Source organism: Frieseomelitta varia, unplaced genomic scaffold, assembly GCF_011392965.1.
Source record: "Frieseomelitta varia isolate USP_RPSP 00005682 unplaced genomic scaffold, Fvar_1.2 scaffold_310, whole genome shotgun sequence".
Classification (NCBI taxonomy): Eukaryota; Metazoa; Arthropoda; class Insecta; order Hymenoptera; family Apidae; genus Frieseomelitta; species Frieseomelitta varia.
Genome location: NW_025110047.1, coordinates 138,253 through 157,384, shown reverse-complemented (window position 1 = coordinate 157,384; position 19,132 = coordinate 138,253). Strand labels below are relative to the sequence as shown.

Below are 19,132 nucleotides of genomic sequence, written 5' to 3'. Positions count from 1 at the left end.
CTCGATAGTTACGATGCTACTACTTATGCCATACTATCCTGATATTATTGTCTAGGAGGAAGAACTAGGAGCGGGGAACAATAATTCGAAAATCATTCGACACTACGCTTAATTTTCACTTTAATTCACGAGTAAGTGATAATTTAACGCAGGAGTCTCGTATGGTAAACAATTACGTATAAAATTTATATAAAAATGAAGCATAAAATGTATAAAATACAAAATTTTATAACTACATAGGTATAACAAAGTATATAACATGTAATTCATCAAAGAAATATCAAATAAATTGGAAATTCATGTTAACGGTAAATTCATTCAATTCGTTATTTACTCTTCTGTTAATAAATAAAATCTGTTTTACCATGTTCATGGAATAACTAGGTCAGTTGCTATTCTCGCCAGTTGCCGGTTGGCGGTGCTCGTGTCCTTAAGATACAATTTTAATTCTTCCATGAGGACCATCGCAGCATTCACAGGATTAACGTTCTCTTCAGTCAGCAGGTCCGGAAAATACTCTCTCAAAAGTCCTATTATTATATTCATTTGATGATTAGATCTAGAAATTATTATTACGTATTAATGCGTAAGTTTCTGCGTTAATAAAAGAAATAATGTAAGAATTTTTAAAAATTGTGACATTTCCAGTTGAACCTTGAAGAAATCCTCAGTTTTTCTTCCTTTTCGACAGGGGAAATCGGCAGTATTTCAATCAAACAATGCATCAGGCAGCCAGTTGTCTGTACAAAGTGAACATTTGTGTGGATTTCTTGAAAAGAATACTTTTTCAGAAACTTCAGAAAGTGTTTCTTTCTTTCAGGATCTCTTTTCATCTGTATGTCGACGTTCTTCTCTATCGACGTGCTTCTTAAAGCCAGGATCATTGGCGAAATCACGTGCACATCTTTCATCCTTGTTGGATCAACGTGGTTCAGAAATTTGACTTGGTAACCGCTGTCGATGGTGTCGTCGATTTTAAGACGGATAACGGGCACTGAAATTTGATATTCTCTCTCCTCAACTTCGTATACAATTGTGCCGTAAATATCGTAAAATGGCCTCTCGTCGAATTTTGGTAAATCGAGAACGACGGTAGCAACGACTTGGCCAGAAGGGTAAATCTCATTAGTCTGGTATGAAAATATTTCGTTCTCTAATTTCCAAAACGTCGACATGCCACGAAGATTGTCGTCGTCCTCTTTGAAAGATACGTAGATCTGAGGATTGTTTATTTTTCTGAAAAATAAAAGAACGGTAAAGTTTTTACATTCAAATATATTACAAGTGTACCGGTTGGAATATTCTAATGCAATGTTGCTTTGCTATAACTGGAACGACGCTGAATAATTTGGGATACCGAGAGTTTAATGCTGATGGCTTATGTGAAAATAATCGAACATCTCGAGAAATCAAATTAAAGTGGTAAGCATATGTGTAAGAAAACTTTATTTACTGAAATGAAATTTCGCCTGTCGAATCTATTTATTTGAAAAATGAAAGATCATGTAACAGCAAATAGAGAGAATGTGATATTCATTAATATCAATCGTATCAATGTTTCCCACGAGCTTCGATAAATGGAATCCAATTGTAGCACTCTTTCAAAAAGTAAGTAACGGGGATAGTTAGTTAGTGAAACAATATTGTAGGTAATTAACTTCAGTATCTTACAATACTGTTTCATCGATGCTCATCAATTGGAAATCTGCTAGATACAAATTAACACGAAATCTTTACGATATGAAACATTCATCGTTATCTGTATTGCAGAAACGTTTACTGAATATGCTGCCTAAGCATTGAGAACACTTCAAAGAACTTCGTAGAAGTGCTACTTATAAATGCCATCAAGATTTCTAAGACAATAATCTAACGAAAGTGCTGCTTTAAAGTAGCTTCGGTACGTAGAATATTAAACAGAAACGTTTGCCTAACATCTAGGCTATTTGCTATTCAATACTGCTCGATAATGAAAGCGGTATTCGAAGTAGGATAGACAGATAATTAAAGGGAGTCTGTATAGCGTCGCGGAAGCTAGCGAATAGCGAATAACAAGACACAGTTTCAACGGTGGTACGCATGCGTAGAAGTGATCATCATAAAGGCAAATCGACCCGCGAAAATGTCAGCCAATCAGCGGGCGCGTACGACCCGCTTGGTAGCAGACGACGCATGCATAGAGGTGTATAGTAGAACGGTGTGGTCGTGTGGTGTGTGTCACTTCAGTAATCTGCAGGATGCCGCCGTGATCGTGTGGTGTCTGCACTTTCCATTCAATTAGTTACTTGTGTCACGTGTTTTGTCCATTTACAACGCCAGAAAGTACATTAGCTGTAATCCGAGTGTTCCGGACTCGCGGCACATTTTCTACAAGTTTACACTGGTGGATCGATTCTCCCGGTGGGCGAATCGAAAAGGAGACGGTTGGATTTCTTGCTGGGGGTGCGATAGATGCATCGTTGACTCTTGATATCAAGGGGCATATATGTCCACGCCAAGTACGTATTAAAGTGGATCTAATAAACATAAAAATGGATGAAGGTGGTAAGGATGATGTCATAGATTGTCTGTGTAAAGAAAGTTAGATCAGGAAGAAGAAGGGGTGTCCGTCTGACCCATTGACCCAGGAAACGTGTGCATCAGCTGCATTAGCTGCTAAAAAAATTCGTCGTTTGCGTTTTTTAGCATATTTTGATATTTCATTGTATATTTGATATTTTTGGTATTTTTGATTGTCTACTTAACTGTTTTATCAAATAGAATTTTAGAGTTCTTGCCAATCGTCATTTAATCGCTATTAATTTTACAAAATTTACAATTAAAAAAAAAAACGACGAAAGAAGTTGGAATAAATGAGAAAATATTTTCATAAATGACGTTCTTGATAGTATAATTTCTAGATAGTATAATTTGAAGAAAATTGTTGTCTAATGGTGTTTATTTTCAAAACAATGATCTATAATTATATTTAACGTATCAACGTAACGAATTTAAGATCCAATTAAATATATTTATTTAAATCATTAAAGATCCAACGATCTTATAATGTATTCATTTTCAACAAATATAAAATTCTATGAAGATATACGTAGAAAGAATTTGATAATTTTGTGTCGCGTTGAACGCGACATGTATTTTTTTTTCAAACATTAGATAAATAATTAAACGAATGGAAGTATCAAGAACGGCAGGATGTGTAGTAACAATTACTATAATCATTTTGTCGAAGATAAGTCTACATTTTGCGTTTCCATGCAAACTTTTTCGATAGAGCGTCATCGATCCTTGAATCTGACGTTCCACTTTATAAGTATTACATGTATTATTCTACAATAGCCTTGGAACTTGCTGGACAAGCAAGCGTATCTGTGTATTTGTTGGATGTAATTTACTCTCATTTCTTTTGTAATATGATATTGTAAATGTTTGTAATATGATATTGAAACGTAATAACGAGACATAATATTTTACACATATACATGCACACATATAGATGTGTAATATATATTTTAGAACAATGTGCACCAAATGCAATTAACTTTTGATAATCGCATGAAAAAAAAAATCGATACGTGTGTATATCGTTGATATTCAAAAGAAATTTGAAGTAGTGTTGATATTACGATATTTAACTATTTATATTTAAAATTTAAAGCGTCGTTGACGAGTTAAAAGTTGCGAATCGATGGCATATATAGATGTGTATATGTGCGAATTGCTTCTTGTCTATGTTGTTATTAATTAACAAGAAGATTGTTAAAATTAACTAATTTCGGAACTTTTCGTTCATTTGTTTCAATAGCTCCGGTAAAAATTTGTAATTTTACGATATTGTTACACTTTAAGGTTTTCCAACACAGATTCGCAATATGCATCCTTACGAAACAGGCACGTGACTGCTGATGACTGGTAATGACGAGACATACATATATCGTGCTTCAATAAACTCCTTACGAAACGTTATTATGCCGAGTGCTTATGCTTCTTCGTTATATATTACGCATAATTCATGTCCCTGATGAAGTGGTTCATATTTCGAATGGTTTATAGCGTCATGATCAGATATTAAAACATTTATTTCAATTAAAAAGAAGACGCCTGAATAATTCAGGCAGCAGTTTTAATTAACAACTTTCAAAGCAGTTGCAACACGGATAACCTTAGTACAACGTATGATACAGCGTAGATTTCTCTAACGCATCATACATGCATGTATGCAATCGACATTAACGTAAAAAGAAAAAAAAAAAAAAAAAAAATGAAACTTTAACTTCTGTACTAATTTTTATTCGTATGCAGATCGTACACTGAGGTCTTTTATGATTTCAAGTGAAAACGTAAGTCGGTAAAAAGGGAATAAAACCTTCTTTGTCTCGAGGCCTCATTTTTGAGAAAATCATTGTCGATTTACGTGTTTATTTGAACCGTGTTTTCATAAACATACAGTCAATAGGAAACTATTTATTTTCACAGTTAATAGATCCGTTGTATTCTTGCATTCTTGCATGTGTATTTTCTTCAGTGGTATTTCAATGAGGACATCAACACTGTCCAAATTCCAAATCTACTATTTCACCTAGAGTCACCTACACACTCTGTATATAATCTTTAAACATTAAACAGAGATAGTATTCAAACGGGATAATAGGAAAAAAATAAAAAAAAAAAACAAAAAAATTCTTCAAGAACAAACGAAAGAAAGGTGTCAATTTTTGAGACACCTTGTAAAAAATTATTACACGTCCAGTATCTTGTTTATCTATAACCTAGCCTATTTATCTATAACCTAACCTATGCCTAACCTATGCCTAACCTATTTTCTCTACTTTACCGTAGCGATTAACTTCGAAGCTATAATGAACATTCATTTGGCTGTGTTTCAGTTCGATATGAGTATCGAAGGAAGATCGTGTATCGTGAGAAGATGACGCCGCGACGGTACGTGTTCGCGGCGATTAGGCGAACATTGCTGGCTGCTGGTATCTTGACGTTGCTGGTGTTGGCTCTGTCGAGCCAGGACACCGGCAACAATGTGCAGCAGGGCCTTTTGTTGGAGGTGAGTGACGATCTTTTATCTCTGGCACTGGCCAAGGATTTCTTTTGTTTCATTTTCGGCGCGCATCTCCCCTCGCGGATTTGGACCACCGGAAAATTAGGCGGATTACATTCCAAGGGGACGATTATTTTAGACGAACCGTAAATTACTCGGTCTCGTTGGAAACGCGGCCAAAAGCCATTCTAGATTCTTCTTCTTTTTTGCTTGCTCTTTTCATCAGGAAGAAGCACGTATGTGCCATGTTCCTGTTTGAGTCGTTGGAAGATTGATCTTCAGAACGATAAGAAACATTGTCGCGGAGTGAAATTTAGATTTTCCGAATGTAGATTTTGAACGTTACAGAACTATTTCGTGAACGTCATCTTTTTATAAAGGAGTTCGATAGATTATAATATTTTAAATAAATTACAAACGCTTTGGTTCGCTTAAATGTTACAAAATTGTGGAATCTATAGGGTGGGCCAAAAATCACTTCCTACAAAAGTAAATCCGCAATTTTTTTATTCTACAATTTTCTACAGATGATGAAAAAATCATGTTTGAACTTGAATTTAATTTAAAATTAATAAAATTAGTTTTTTCTTGTATTTTGATGTTTTATTAAAAAAAAAAAGGGAAGAAACTTTTGGCCCATCTTGTAGATAGGAGGAATTTGAACAGTTTGGTAACATTCACAAACTGTTGCTAAAAACTCGAATAATGAATATACTGCAAAAAGTGTTGAGTAGCAAATAGCTTTCGAGCGGGGTGTTGTCTGATCAATTTGAAGACGTGTTTACACGTGTAAAAGTGTGTATATGAAAATTCACAATTCTGCCGCAAGTGCCACTCTAGCTTTTTCAAACAGTGTTTCATGAGCTATCCAGCTACGTGTACAGTACGAACTAATTTAGCGTATCCCTCTAGGCGCATTTTATTTTATTTTCTCTTTTCTTTCCCTCTACTTGTCTTTCAGGAACAAACGAATCATTAAGCAAGCCGAAGTGTGTTCATTCAATTTTCACGCGCCACTAATTGCAAGATACAGCCTCAGGCGTTTTACTTATATAATCCGTTATTCTCTTCACACGACAAAAGGCGAAAGGCCAATGATCTGTTCGTTTTCTCATGGCCTTTTACACGGCTCGCACATCTTTCCTTTTTTCACCCCTTCTAATTCATTCAATACGCCGCGCTTTCATGCTCGTGTTCCTGTCGCTATAAAATCTGAAATCTAGTAAAGTAAATTCGTGATACGAAGATTCTAAGACTCGGACGTTAATAAGACGAGAATTAAGAAAAATTGCGTTACTTTTTTGGAGAATCGAGTCTGAAAACGTCTCCAATTTTTCACGAATATTAGAATACATACAGAACATAGAAAAAAATAGAAAAGATGGAACGTAGAGAAAAGTAAAGATGACCTCGGAAATTTCGGAACCCACGAGAAATTGATATGCCATATTTTGCCTCCTCTTGAAACCGCATAACTTCTGTATTAAACAATTTTTACATTAGACGCGTAATTTGAAAGTTATTTCAAGTGTGCAAGTTACGTGAATCACTCTGTATATAAGATACCGATATTAGTGCCTATAGTATTGTTGAAATAGTTGACGCTCATCCTCTCTCTTTCCTTCAGTTCAGAGAATATACCTTTCTGCCTAACCTCTTGCGCTGAAATGACGTGTCACGCACGTCGAGAGTTTTTTGTCCCAAAACTGCAATATTTTCTCAGTTCTAAGTATATATTTAAGTATAACCCAGGCAAAACAAATAATAAATTTGTTAAATTACTTCTTAATAATTTCTATTGAGTGATATCATACCGACGAGTTCAAAAAGAAAGCGACGAATTATTGTATATGGTTCGGTCACTCGTTATGGTCCGCAATCAGAGGGGTTAACCTCTTGCGCTGAAATGACGCGCCACGCACGTCGAGAGTTTTTGCGCCAAATTGCCACATTTTCTCAGTTTTAAGTATATTTAAATGTAACTCGGGCAAAACAAATGATAAGTTCATTAATTCTTAATAATTTCTATCCAGTGATATACCAACGAGTTCAAAAAGAAAGCGGCGAATTATTGTATATACGGTTCGGTCACTCGTTACGGTCCGCAATCAGTTGCCAGCGCAAGTGGTCAAGCGTCCGCTATTGGTGCCGTACTGCGGACGCTTAACTGTGGACTTAGTATTTTTTAACAAGACTCTTGAAAATAAAACTTCCATTGCAACTTGTTACCTTTGATTTTCGCCTGTGTGTCAAGCTTGTGTCAAGAAATAGGTTGATATTGCCTCGTCGCATAATAATGTGCATCGGAACGTCTTCTCACAAAGAAGATTATCCTCATTTTTTTCTTTTTCCTTTTTCTTTTGCTGTACCGTGTAAAATGTAGGGTAAGCAAAACGCGATACGCTTCGAGAGAGAAGAACGTCGCGGCGTCTCTTCTTCGCCCAACGAGGGTTGGGGAGGTCGAAAGCGCATCGAAAAAGCGGTCTCCTTACGTAAAGCAAAGCCACCGTGAAGATTGGCAGAGTTCCAGGGGCGCAATGCGGCACACAAATGCAGCTCTGCCTACGATCCCCTTTCGAGTGGTGCAACTTGGGTTTACGGTTTACTCCCCCCGATCTCGACAATTACTGCGCCGATGTAAATCGATCTCCCACCGATACGGACGACACCGGTTTCCCTAGCGGTTATTACAGCGAGGATATCCGCCGATAGGGAATAAAAATCGATAGTTTCATTTGTCGGCCAGGCGTTTGTGATCTTCGATCTGTCTGTTTGCAGTCCTGGCGCATCGATTTCGATAGCGTTCAGACGCAGATATTTTATTTTAAATAATCTCTTAAATAAATGTATACTAAATGTATACTATAATGTATAATAAATCTATACTAGATTAAATATACTAATGCAACATACAATGACATCCTATATATATACTGCAGTACAAATGCTGTGAATTTTAGGTTCAATTCATAGTACGATAAACGAAAGCAAACGAAACACAGTAAATAAAGATAGTCTTTGCCGGTTCGATTGATCCTGTCGGGCAGAAGTGCGACAGACAACTCGCGCAAATCACGACTAGAATCCGTGGACGAGCACGAGAACTGCGTTTTACGTGAGAAAACGTAACCGATGGTAGTTATACAACTAAACAGAAGAACCGCGAGAGCTCTTACGTAATGTACCACGTATATACGCACACGTGCGCATATGGTGATCCATTAGAATTGGTTTCGCTTTAACGCTGTACTTCACGGTGATTTCACGATGACGTACGAAAAAAAAAAAAAACATATCAGCTGAAAATAGACGGTACATAAGCAAACACAAAGGGAGGAAGTTTCTTTCGTTCGAGATTGACTTTTTTAAAATCGAACATTTCATCGATCTCACATCTCGCTCAAGTTAACCACACAATGTGAATTTGGTCCTCTTAGATCTTGCCTAGACTTTCCTTGCTTTCTTGTATCGATGTGCTTTTTAGTTATTTATCGATCCAAAATTATGGTAAAAATATTTCTTTTTTTTTTTTGCACAGTCGATCTCACAATCGCTTAAGTTAACAATACAAAGTTGATTTAGTCTCTCTTAGATCTTGCCTAGACTTTTGTTACGTTTGTTACTTTTGTGTGCTTCCTTTTTTCCCTTCTTCTTCTTCTTCTTCTTCTTTTTTTCTTCTCTTTTAAATTTGAACATGTGAGTTTTGTATAATAACGTAAACATTTAATCAGAATCTTTAAATCTTTAAACGTTTAATTTAGAATTTTAGATCTTCGAATATTTAATATATTTAAATGTTCAATTCGAATTTTTCAAATCTTTCAGCTATTTTGTGATTGTAGCTTTAGAAATTGATAGAAATATTATTTTCGTGTCGTTGAGTTCAATTAGAGATTGCACGATATTATGGCACACACACTGAAATATCTTCGTTTTCGTTTCCTTTAATTTTAATTTTTCTTTTAATTCTTTTAATCGAAAAGGAATTTTTAACCAAGAATTTGCTCCTCTAGCAGTTTCAACTGCTCATTTCGAACAGACACCGAGGAACGAGCGTCGTTAGATTCTCTTTCGACGGGGAAAGTTGGGAGATGTTCACCGTGAGACACTCACGAGCTGGCAAGTGGTATGTTGCAATCGTTCTTAAATGTCATTGGAAGAACGAATCGCTCCTCGTTACGAGTGCAACACGCTAGATAAGCATCGTTTCAAATAATTTATCATGAAACTCACGTTGGACGAACAAAGAAAGAAAGAAAAAAAAAAATAATCATCCGCCACTTCCGTAGATCATCTCGCATCGATTTACAAATTACCACGAATACCAGGGCGCCATTGTTGAATGAAATAAAAAATACTGGAACATTCCCGTGACTGTGGACAAAGCAGAATTTTTTTTTTTTAAACATATTTTAGACATTTTTTTCTTTTTAACTTCACTTCCACAATTTGAGAAAAAAATATTCAACGAAGAGAACGTCTTTCAGTGTCAGTAGTTTTTGCAAATGAAAAGTATGGCGAAGAAAATATTCTTTTTATACAGCAACGGCTTTCGATTTTATAAAAATTGATTTTTTCACTATAATAATTCTTCACGCTAATAATTTAGGAAGATTATATATATATGTGTGTGTATATTGATGAGAGCTTGACAATATAAAGGAAGTGAAATATTTTTATCGTGGCTTTGGATGTAAATCGCTCCGTGAATACGAATCTCGAAGCTGATAACGATCGATAAGTAAATAAAGGCACACCGATTCGCCTGTGATTGGAAAAGTTATCGGCTTTTAGAAATGAAATCAAGTTGGAATCATACACGAATCGTCTAGAAATGTGTATGTATAAGCCTTGCAGATTTCTCTGCACTTTTTGATCTTCTCAATTTCACTTTTGCTCGGTCGTTTGTTTCTCTTTGGATGCTCCAGAATTCTATATTAGACTTTTGGCAACACGGCACACACCGCTCGAAATAATCTGCTGCTAATGCGAAATTTTATAATATTTAATATGACATATATAATATTACATATAATGTAAAATTTTAAAATTTTATTAGCTGTTGAGAATTGATTAATAATTAATCCCTTGCGTTGGCAACTGGTTTGCGGACCATAACGAGTGACCGCATACAATAATTCGTTGCTTTCTTTTTTTCTTTGAACTCATCGGTATGAAACTGGATAGAAATGATTAAGAAGTAATAAACTTATCATTTGTTGTGTCTGGGTTACACTTAAATATACTTAAAAGCGAGAAAATATGGCAATTTGGGACAAAAAACTCTCGACATGCGTGGCATATCATTCTAGCGCAAGAGGTTAACTCCTCTGATGGCGGACCATAACGAGTGACCGAACCATATACAATAATTAGTCACTTTCTTTTTCATTTGAACTCGTCGGTATGATATCATCGGATAGAAATGATTAAAAAGTAATAAACTTATTGTTTGTTTTGTCTGGGTTACACTTAAATATACTTAAAACCGAAAAAATATGGTTATTTGGGACAAAAAACTCTCGGCGTTCGCGGCACGTCATTTCAGCGCAAGAGGTTAACAATGACAAGAGATATATAATTAAAAAAAATATCACTGACAATCTTCATTTAACATCGACCGAATGTAGCAACAATGGTTTAATTTCGAAGATGTGTTACGGACGCAGGTGACCGCACGGCAAAAGTTCTAGAAATTCTCAATCCGTACGTCTGAATTATCCCTTAGTGCGACTTCTGACTCATCGTGAGCGGTCTACAAGCGGCTATAAACGTTTCTAGGGATTCTAAAACGTTCCCGTAAATTCCGAGAAATCTTACAATTAACCGCTCACCTTTAGACGTGAACTCTTACTCTCAACTCTTTTTCTAGTCGCTTTAATCAGTTTTGCTTAATCGTTTTAGAAACTGGTTAAGCGCACAACTCGCGTGGAAAAGAACTTGGTTGTCACTTCGTTGTCGCGTAGCTCGGAAAGTTTCGCACGTCAAACGTAAATACATGTACAGCTACTGCACGTACGTTCAGTTGCGTTGCAACACGTATAGATAACGTATCGATTGGCTAATGACCAATCTCAAGGTCCTCGAATTAAATGGAATTACAATTTAGTCGCGTGAATTTCAATCCTTACAAGATCTCTCGCGAGGAACATCGTGCCCCGCTCGAAAGTTAACGAAAACTGCCCTCGTAACTTTTCAATTGTTTCATTAGAACTAATTCCTTTCTTTTCTTTTTCTTTTTTTTTTTTAATGAAAACTAAAATTTGATTTCTCGAGAATTTTCGATTCTGTAACATCTTGGACAGAAGTAAAATTCAAAAACGGGTATTTTTGCAAAGTTACTCGATATTTACGAAATTAAATTTCCGGCAAATTTAAATCTATCCCTGGTTATAAATATTAAGCCAATAAATAAATAAATTAATTAATTTAATAGTTTGACAATTTAATAATTTAATATTAAACGATTTAATTAATTTATTTATATGTTACTCTAATATTTATAATTAGGAATATGTAGGTTAATTAATTAATATATCGGCCTGACATTTATAACTACGTAGATTTCCATATATCTATAAAATTTAAATAAACAATTTTAATGAACGAAATAACGAAAACTGTTTCAATCGTATTATTCGAGCCAATCAATTGTCCATTGATCTTGGAACCCCCTCTATAATAATTACGAGCTACAAACACGGGAGTGTTTACGTAACGTTCGATCTTACTTGAATATGATCCAACCGACAGATCTATTGTAAGTTTAACGAAACAGTCGCAAGCAAAGTCGCAAGTGGAGAAAACTAGGGCAGAAGAAGCTTCTAGAAAAAAGTCAATGGATCGTGAAATAAGATAATTATCATGTAAATTCTACGGGGGCTGAATCTAAATCTAAACGATTCGAATCACGAGCGACGTTCGTAGGCTTTCAAGTCGATTAAGAAGCCGTCTCTGCTGTGCTGAATTCAAAGCTCCCCCCCCCCCCCCTCCCCGCTGCTCCTCGAAGCAAGTTCTCGTTTTTTCGTCCTTTTTCTACGAACCGAGGTGTGCCACTGTGCATCTACAATAACAACAAGAGCTACGTAAACACGTGCTGCGCGCGAAGTTAATTCAATTTTCCTAATTTCTGCAATTAATTGCGGGACATTGCAGCGGCTGCAATGTCTGTACGGGGTACGATCGCACGCCTACTTGGTTAGATTGCGATCGTGCTCGTGTTGGGATGAAATTCCTCGCGCGAGCCTTGTCCCCTTGCCTCCCGGAGTTTCGAGTATCTGCTTCGTAAGAAATTCCTTGATCAACATTGTTGGAACATTCTGCGTAATGGAAAATTTGGCCAAAGGGAACAGAAGTTTCCTTCCGATCGAAAACTCTTTGGCGGCATTACTGTGGGAAAGACACCGTCTCGAGAAAATCCTCCTGATTACTTTTCGTAAAAGATTCGAAAAACTCGTGACTCGTTTATCTTCAAAATGCTGGTCATTTGAGGGATGTTTGTTTTTCACACGTAATACTGAAGAAAATCCATTAATTATATTTCTAGATAAAATGGTAGAAATTGATAAAAAAAACATGTGTTTGTAAAAAGTTATTTTTGTTTTTCATCCTTTAGAATATTAAGATTCCACGCTTATTACTTTGCAAATCTTTGCGACAAATTCGTATTTTAATCAAGCAAAGTAGTTTGAAACAAATGACTAATGTTTTAAATTCGTAAACAACTTGTAAAATTTAAAAATATAATATATACAGGGTGTTCCACGACTCATGGTCAACCGACTGGGGAGGTGGTTTCACGTATGTTAGGTTAGGTTTTAGATATATATATATATATATATTCTAATATAGGTTAGGTTTGGATTAGATTTAGAATATATATACATATTCAAATGAAAAGAAACGACCATCCATGTTCATAGAAAAGAGTTTGAATGAAATTAAAATTAATTTGAAATTGAAATTGGTTCTATGAGATTAACTTGGTGAACGGCCTTCAAATTTCGTGCATTGGAAGACCTAGAGGAAAGCCTATGCATTATGAATCGGTCGCGTGACGGTCGTGATTTTCCCGTTTGAAAGTTTAAACGAATGAGCACTAAATAACCTCATCTACGTGCAAATCTGTTCTTTTACTGTGACATTAATGCAGTTGTTTGCGCGTAGTACGTGAAACTCGACGCCGATTGATTTTATTATTATTATTATTATTGCGTATATCGCCTGTGTATATCGAGTATTGGTGACAATTGTGTCGATAAAACGAATACCGATTGATCTGCTCTAGCAATTGTTGGTGTCCAATGTCTGGTAACACTTGCAATGTTCACGGAGCCTCTTAATTTCAATTTCACAACGAGTGTTCGATTTTTTCTGACACGAATCGTGATATACATATATGTAACACGTATCAGCTATTATTTACGTCTTAATAAATTTTGGGACATTGACAATACTACTATAAAAACAAGTATTTAACATTACAGATCTCTTGAAACGTAGTCTGCAGGATTTTTAATATCTGTATTGTTGAGCATTAAAATACTTGCATTTTCTGGATATTTTGCCCAATCTTTCCAACATATGTATAGTATACATATGTATATACATGTATATTGCAGCATAGTTCTCTTATTCTTCCTACCTTTTAAAATGATCTATTTAGAACTACTCATGGAAATTTTACATATAAATATTTACATTAGTGTATTTTCGGATACATTTTTTTTTTCTGTTTCTTTTATTTTCATTTTTCTGCTACAAATTTTACATCTTTGATCGTCGGTAGATCCAGTGTTTATAAGACAGTGCTTATAAGTGAGAATACCCACGTAGTACAAATAAATAAAAGTATCGAATGTCGACAGGAGGATGCGAACCTGACACCCGAGGAAAAGTTGATGGAGGAAGCAGCGATCGCCGAAACTGAGAAACGGTTGAACGTAAGGAGGAAATTCTTGGCGGAGAAGTGCGCCGAGGAAGGTTTGGACAGGCCTGGGAACGATTCTCTGCACAGACCGAATGCTTGGGAATTTCTTGTAAATAGGGAGTATCATTTAATATGGTGTAACGTGTTCAAAGCGGCCTCTACCTCTTGGATGTACAATTTCAATCTACTCGCGGGGTAAAAGATACTAAACGTTCTTCAACTTTCAATTAGCGGAGATTGGATCAATTTTTGTACATTTCGCATTAATTATTTATGTTTGGAGTACATACATACTTTTATTTTTATCTTTTCAGTGAGTTGTATTATTGATTTTTATGCAAGTTCATGTGAGTGAAGAAACAAAACCAAAATAGAAATTTGTTTTGTTCTCTAGGTACTAGGTATAAATGTCATTTAATAAATATAATTTACTATGTACATATGTATAATGCATATATTATTTATTATTTACATATAAATATTATATTTAAATAACGTTTAGTAATATATGTAAACTAATTGTCATATACAGAGATAAAACATTCCATGCTCATGGTAAAGATGATCCAACCTCCCAGTTAAGTTTAAATAAACAGCTAGATTAACTTCAACCTTGGTCAAACTTTACAAATCTCTTTTAGATACAGCCCACAGTTTTTAAAGGCCTCGAAGGCTGTGCCTGTTTCTTTGGCGAGGCAAAAATATCCCAGATACACGGCAGATGAGTTGAACAAGTTTCTAAACGACAGCATCAGTTTCTTGATAGTGAGACATCCATTTGAGAGGTTGCTCAGCGCCTACAGGGATAAATTGGAGCACAGCCTGCCGCATACGTTTCACAGTAATCTTGGTGCCCATATTGTTTGGAACTATAGGTCTAAAGTAAGAATTAGCCATCATTGATAGCACAGTTTCATATACAATTTGATTTTGAGCTTGTTGGATTTAAAAGATCTTTGCTTTTCAATTAGGATCCAAAGACGAATGGACGACACGGTCCAAGGTACCCACTCTTTGAAGAGTTTGTACGATGGTTGCTATGCCAATGGAGAGCCGGAAACGAACTTGACATGCATTGGACCCCAGTTGTGACCTTTTGCACACCGTGTCAAGTGCGGTTCGACGTGATAGCCAAGTTTGAAACACTTCATGTAAATATCTTTCTAATAAGAATAATAAGAATTGTAGTAGTAAGAATTGTCTGCAATATCTTAATTAATGAGATGATTATTAATTATTTTAATTATTTTCAAAGGAAGATCAAGATTATCTTATAAAACAAGCTCATGTGAGTCACATCATTAAGCCTGAATGGAAGAACCCTACCAGAGGCGTCCAAACGAAAGACGTGATTAAGAATTATTTCGCTCAATTATCAAAATCGCAGATCAAAGATCTCTATGAGATGTTTAGGTGGGTATATTAAATTGGAGACGACATGGATTAAACTATTAAATTGGAACGTGTCCCAATTACAAATAATTATTAAATAATTATTGTTTCATTATTCAAAATGTTACATGTTAATTTTGGAGTTATAATTGCGTTATTATATCGTTTCAATTTACAATATCTCGTTCAAAAAATGACGAAGGATATTATGATAATAAAATATTTTTATTATTTCATTTCAGGTACGATTTCGTGCTTTTCGATTATTCTCCCGACGAGTACGTAGCACTCGGGAAAGACGAGGACACAGTGTTAATCTGTAAAAAGTAATACTAACATTTCGTACATTATTGACAAGCGCGTGTCGGCGCGTGAATTGTTCTCCACTTGCGTTTCAGTTCTTTAAACGTTGAATAGCATGTTAAATGCAATTGAAGCATCGATTACAACGAAAATATTTGATAGCAAACCAGAACGAGAGTTATACTCAAATTAACAATACATTTGCAAACCCCTGCTGCTGCATTTAAATATTTTGATAAACGAGGTGTTGTTAGTTCAATTGTTAGGGGCTAAGTCAAAAAGATCACGAGAGAATTCCGTTGCTTAAATACTACACGTGATTATTACGAGAATTTTATGATAAGGATAATGCTCACTTCGGCGAATCTTTTTTGCTTCAAGCTCGAGAGAATGGGAATAGTTTATTATATTAGTGCTGACAAAGAGTGCTCTGCATTCCTTGTAGAAACACCTAGTAACAATGTCCCTGTTTCATTTCAGTTGAATTAACTGTTATAGAGTACAATTCAATATGAGTGCGGTGATATTTTGTTACATCATATTGTTACGGATATATTTCAACTTGATTCAAGCGAGTCGAGCTAATTGTTTTTTTTTTTTTTCGTGTTTGTATATTTTGGAGAATACGTATATATTTTCGCTGAATCTATATGTATATACCTGTATATATAAATATACATACACGTGTACTGATATGAATGTTGTTGCAATAGTAATTATTATCATTGTACCAATGATAATAATACTGCCTTCAGGAGATATATATATAATTGCATTAGTAAGATGTATGTTAAATTGTACAACTTCCAAATGCAAGGGTATTCAGAGATCTGTAAGTTTGAAGTTTTCCAGTATTTACTTGTATTTTAGATCTGGTGTTTGAGTTTATAGTTTGTATGCCTTAATATAATACGCGATAAGCCTATGCGATGGCCTTCTTATAGACTTATTGGAGTCTATGAGAGTTTATTTTAGTCTGTAAGACTCATTTAAAAGCATGGAACATTACATCGTATGTACTTAAATCTAATACAAATACAAATTTTTCATTACCGAGAAACTTCTTGCGAATAAAATTGAATTGTTTGTAAAATTTATATGAGACAAAAGTGATACGATGAGTTTTAATCCCCCAAATTATAAGCACAAAATGACAATAATTATTTTACAAGGCAAAACTATTTAAGAAAAAGTAATTGATCACATGGAATACCTAATCTTCAGGTTGAAATTAATCAAAAAAATAGTAGGATAGACAAGTTGTTTGTAGATGACTTGTTTGATTGTCCAAGGTAGATAGATATAAAAATATCAACGCTATTGCAAGCATAATACCATCGTTTTTCTTTAATTAGATCAAAATCTATGTACAATCCTTGGAGAATCAAGATTCTATCCTTGATTGTTAGCAACGTACTTACTTGTTTGAACTGTTGGTCAGCTCAACTCCGATAACCCATTTATCAGTGAAAACGTATTTCCAATTGCTGTTTATTACCAAAAATTCATGAGGGAGCTTACTAACTTCATATTTCTTCTTCTTCACAACCAGTTGTCCATTTATTGTGTACAACTACAAATTGTATATACTGAGTTTAATATACTTTAACACTTGTTGAACATTCAATTGTTATAAATATAATGTATCCACATTTCCTTTCGTACAATTCCTCATTACAATGTATGAAATTCATCTGTCCAGCTGATCTCAACTGACAAACTTCCTTTTACTAACAAATTGATATTAAACAATCGGTTGGAGTTAAATATATTTTTCCACTTTCATGAAACACTGGAGGAAATTTTCTTTTTTTTTAAACTAATTTTTTTAACTAATAAAAGAGATTATTTCTTTTTCTTTTTAACTAATAAAAAAAAATTATTTTTCATCGTATGTAAGTGAATAACGTAGGTCATACAATTTACTTGTTACTAATACTGATTTTTTTAACGAACTCACGTCACTGTCGGAGTCCGAAGTCACATCCTCTCCGTATCGAGCTTGTTTATACAGGGATTCCAGAATACGTCTCGTCATATCCTGAACTTCTTTGATGTCGTTCGTTGCTCTCTCGATTCGAGTTCGCACGTCCGACGATGCTCTCGTCAAATGTTCCTCTATAGGATTGCATTTCGGAGTAGAGATGGGCAGCTCCTCGTCACTAAGCACAAACATGTCATCGTCCGTCGAATCCATTTATACCTTCGCAAAACTGATACAGTACTCGAATAATCGAGTAACTGACAAATTACTCTGTACACATTTGCGCCGTTACTGATAAAATTTGCATGACAAATCACGTATAAGTCATCTTGGAGTATCAAGGATTTCATTTGAACGAAAGATACATACATATATCAAGAAAACATCATTAGACTCAGTATTCAATTCGCAATTTTGATATAATTATGCATTTGTAATAATAATCAAATTAATACTTAATATTCTATATTCTATATGCTATATACAATATATATATACTATATTCTATAGTCTTTACTCTATGCACTATTCGATTCAATAAGTCGAGAGATATATACATATATCGAAATGAAACCACGTGATCAAAATCTAGGGGAAACGATCAGTCGATTATTCTGACGTATTACCAAAATGAAATGTTCTTAATTTCTTAAAAAAGGATCGAATGTCGTAACAAAAACACACAATATTTACTTACGTAAAATGTACATAAATTAAATAATAATAAGGTTCTGCCGTAGATTTTGCCGAATACTTGGTTCTCCAATTGATTTCAAATTTCTCGTATTTTTGCCACCGTTTATTCCTCTTCCTCCTTTTCTTTTAATCTCTAATTCAGTCGGTAAAAAAGAAGCGCGCGCGCGCGCTTTGCACGGAGTGCTGTCATCTATTGGATTTTTCCATTTTATGTTTTTAATTCCAATCCAAGATACTTATATTTGCATGTTAACACCATGCGTAAATACATAGAGGTTTACTTCTTTTAATTAATAATATTACAATATTTATTTAATTTTTTATGTATAATAATTGTTTGTTTTCTTCTCTATTTCCTTTATCGACGTCGCTACTATACCACTTGGTTAAAAAGGTACAAAGTGTAAACAATAATACGCAGCAATGACGAAAATACCGATTAGTTCTGCTGTTTCAACGCTACGCGGTGTTGGCATTTGACTACCCATAAATTGAACAAATTTTCATCTGAAAAAAAAAAAACTAATTTAGAAGGTTAGCTCGTGAACTTTCGTAATTATGCCCGGGTAACTGAAGCATTAACTTTCTTTCTTCGCATATTTTACGTCGAAATTAACTTGTTCGTAATTTCGTGAAGAAATTGGCATTTAAGGCTAGCTGTTACTGCACTGAATTTTCAACGCGATATACAACTGAATGTCAGATCTGTTTCATGTCCCTAATAAGATCATGTCGATGCCCTAGAATCTAGGGAATTAGATCTTACAACTTTGTAATA

General features: G+C 34.8%; 2 protein-coding genes across 3 annotated transcripts; one reads left to right on the top strand and one right to left on the bottom strand.

Annotated features, from left to right (window-relative positions):
* Window positions 1-565: 565 nt before the first annotated feature.
* Window positions 566-19,125, bottom strand: LOC122529832. Its single transcript, XM_043656302.1, has 3 exons — window positions 17,635-19,125; window positions 17,096-17,247; window positions 566-1,236 (listed from the first exon to the last, which is right to left on the bottom strand). The coding sequence occupies exons 1-3, from the start codon at window positions 17,869-17,871 to the stop codon at window positions 627-629; spliced, it is 999 nt and encodes a 332-aa protein (XP_043512237.1). The 5' UTR covers window positions 17,872-19,125; the 3' UTR covers window positions 566-626.
* On the top strand, window positions 2,211-17,291 carry LOC122529826 (carbohydrate sulfotransferase 11). Of its 2 annotated transcripts, none has more exons than XM_043656289.1 (7): window positions 2,211-2,498; window positions 4,884-5,056; window positions 13,918-14,174; window positions 14,621-14,861; window positions 14,951-15,130; window positions 15,235-15,392; window positions 15,614-17,291. In XM_043656289.1, exons 1-7 carry the CDS (start codon window positions 2,486-2,488, stop codon window positions 15,699-15,701), a joined length of 1,110 nt encoding a protein of 369 aa, XP_043512224.1. In that variant the 5' UTR covers window positions 2,211-2,485; the 3' UTR covers window positions 15,702-17,291. The 2 variants fall into 2 exon arrangements, with proteins under 2 accessions (XP_043512224.1, XP_043512225.1); XM_043656290.1 differs by lacking the exon at window positions 2,211-2,498 and adding an exon at window positions 3,888-3,909.
* Window positions 19,126-19,132: the final 7 nt, after the last annotated feature.

What these genes read in the sequence shown, in the direction of transcription:
- LOC122529832 (XM_043656302.1), bottom strand. Translation starts at nt 17,871, where the DNA reads ATGGATTCGACGGACGATGACATGTTTGTGCTTAGTGACGAGGAGCTG. An exon ending in CTTCGGACTCCGACAGTGAC is followed by an intron (nt 17,248 to 17,634) that starts GTGAGTTCGTTA and finishes TACAATTTGTAG; the next exon opens with TTGTACACAATAAATGGACA. An exon ending in CTGACCAACAGTTCAAACAA is followed by an intron (nt 1,237 to 17,095) that starts GTAAGTACGTTG and finishes TTTATTTTTCAG; the next exon opens with AAAAATAAACAATCCTCAGA.
- LOC122529826 (XM_043656289.1), top strand. An exon ending in AGCAGGGCCTTTTGTTGGAG is followed by an intron (nt 5,057 to 13,917) that starts GTGAGTGACGAT and finishes GAATGTCGACAG; the next exon opens with GAGGATGCGAACCTGACACC. An exon ending in AATTTCAATCTACTCGCGGG is followed by an intron (nt 14,175 to 14,620) that starts GTAAAAGATACT and finishes AATCTCTTTTAG; the next exon opens with ATACAGCCCACAGTTTTTAA.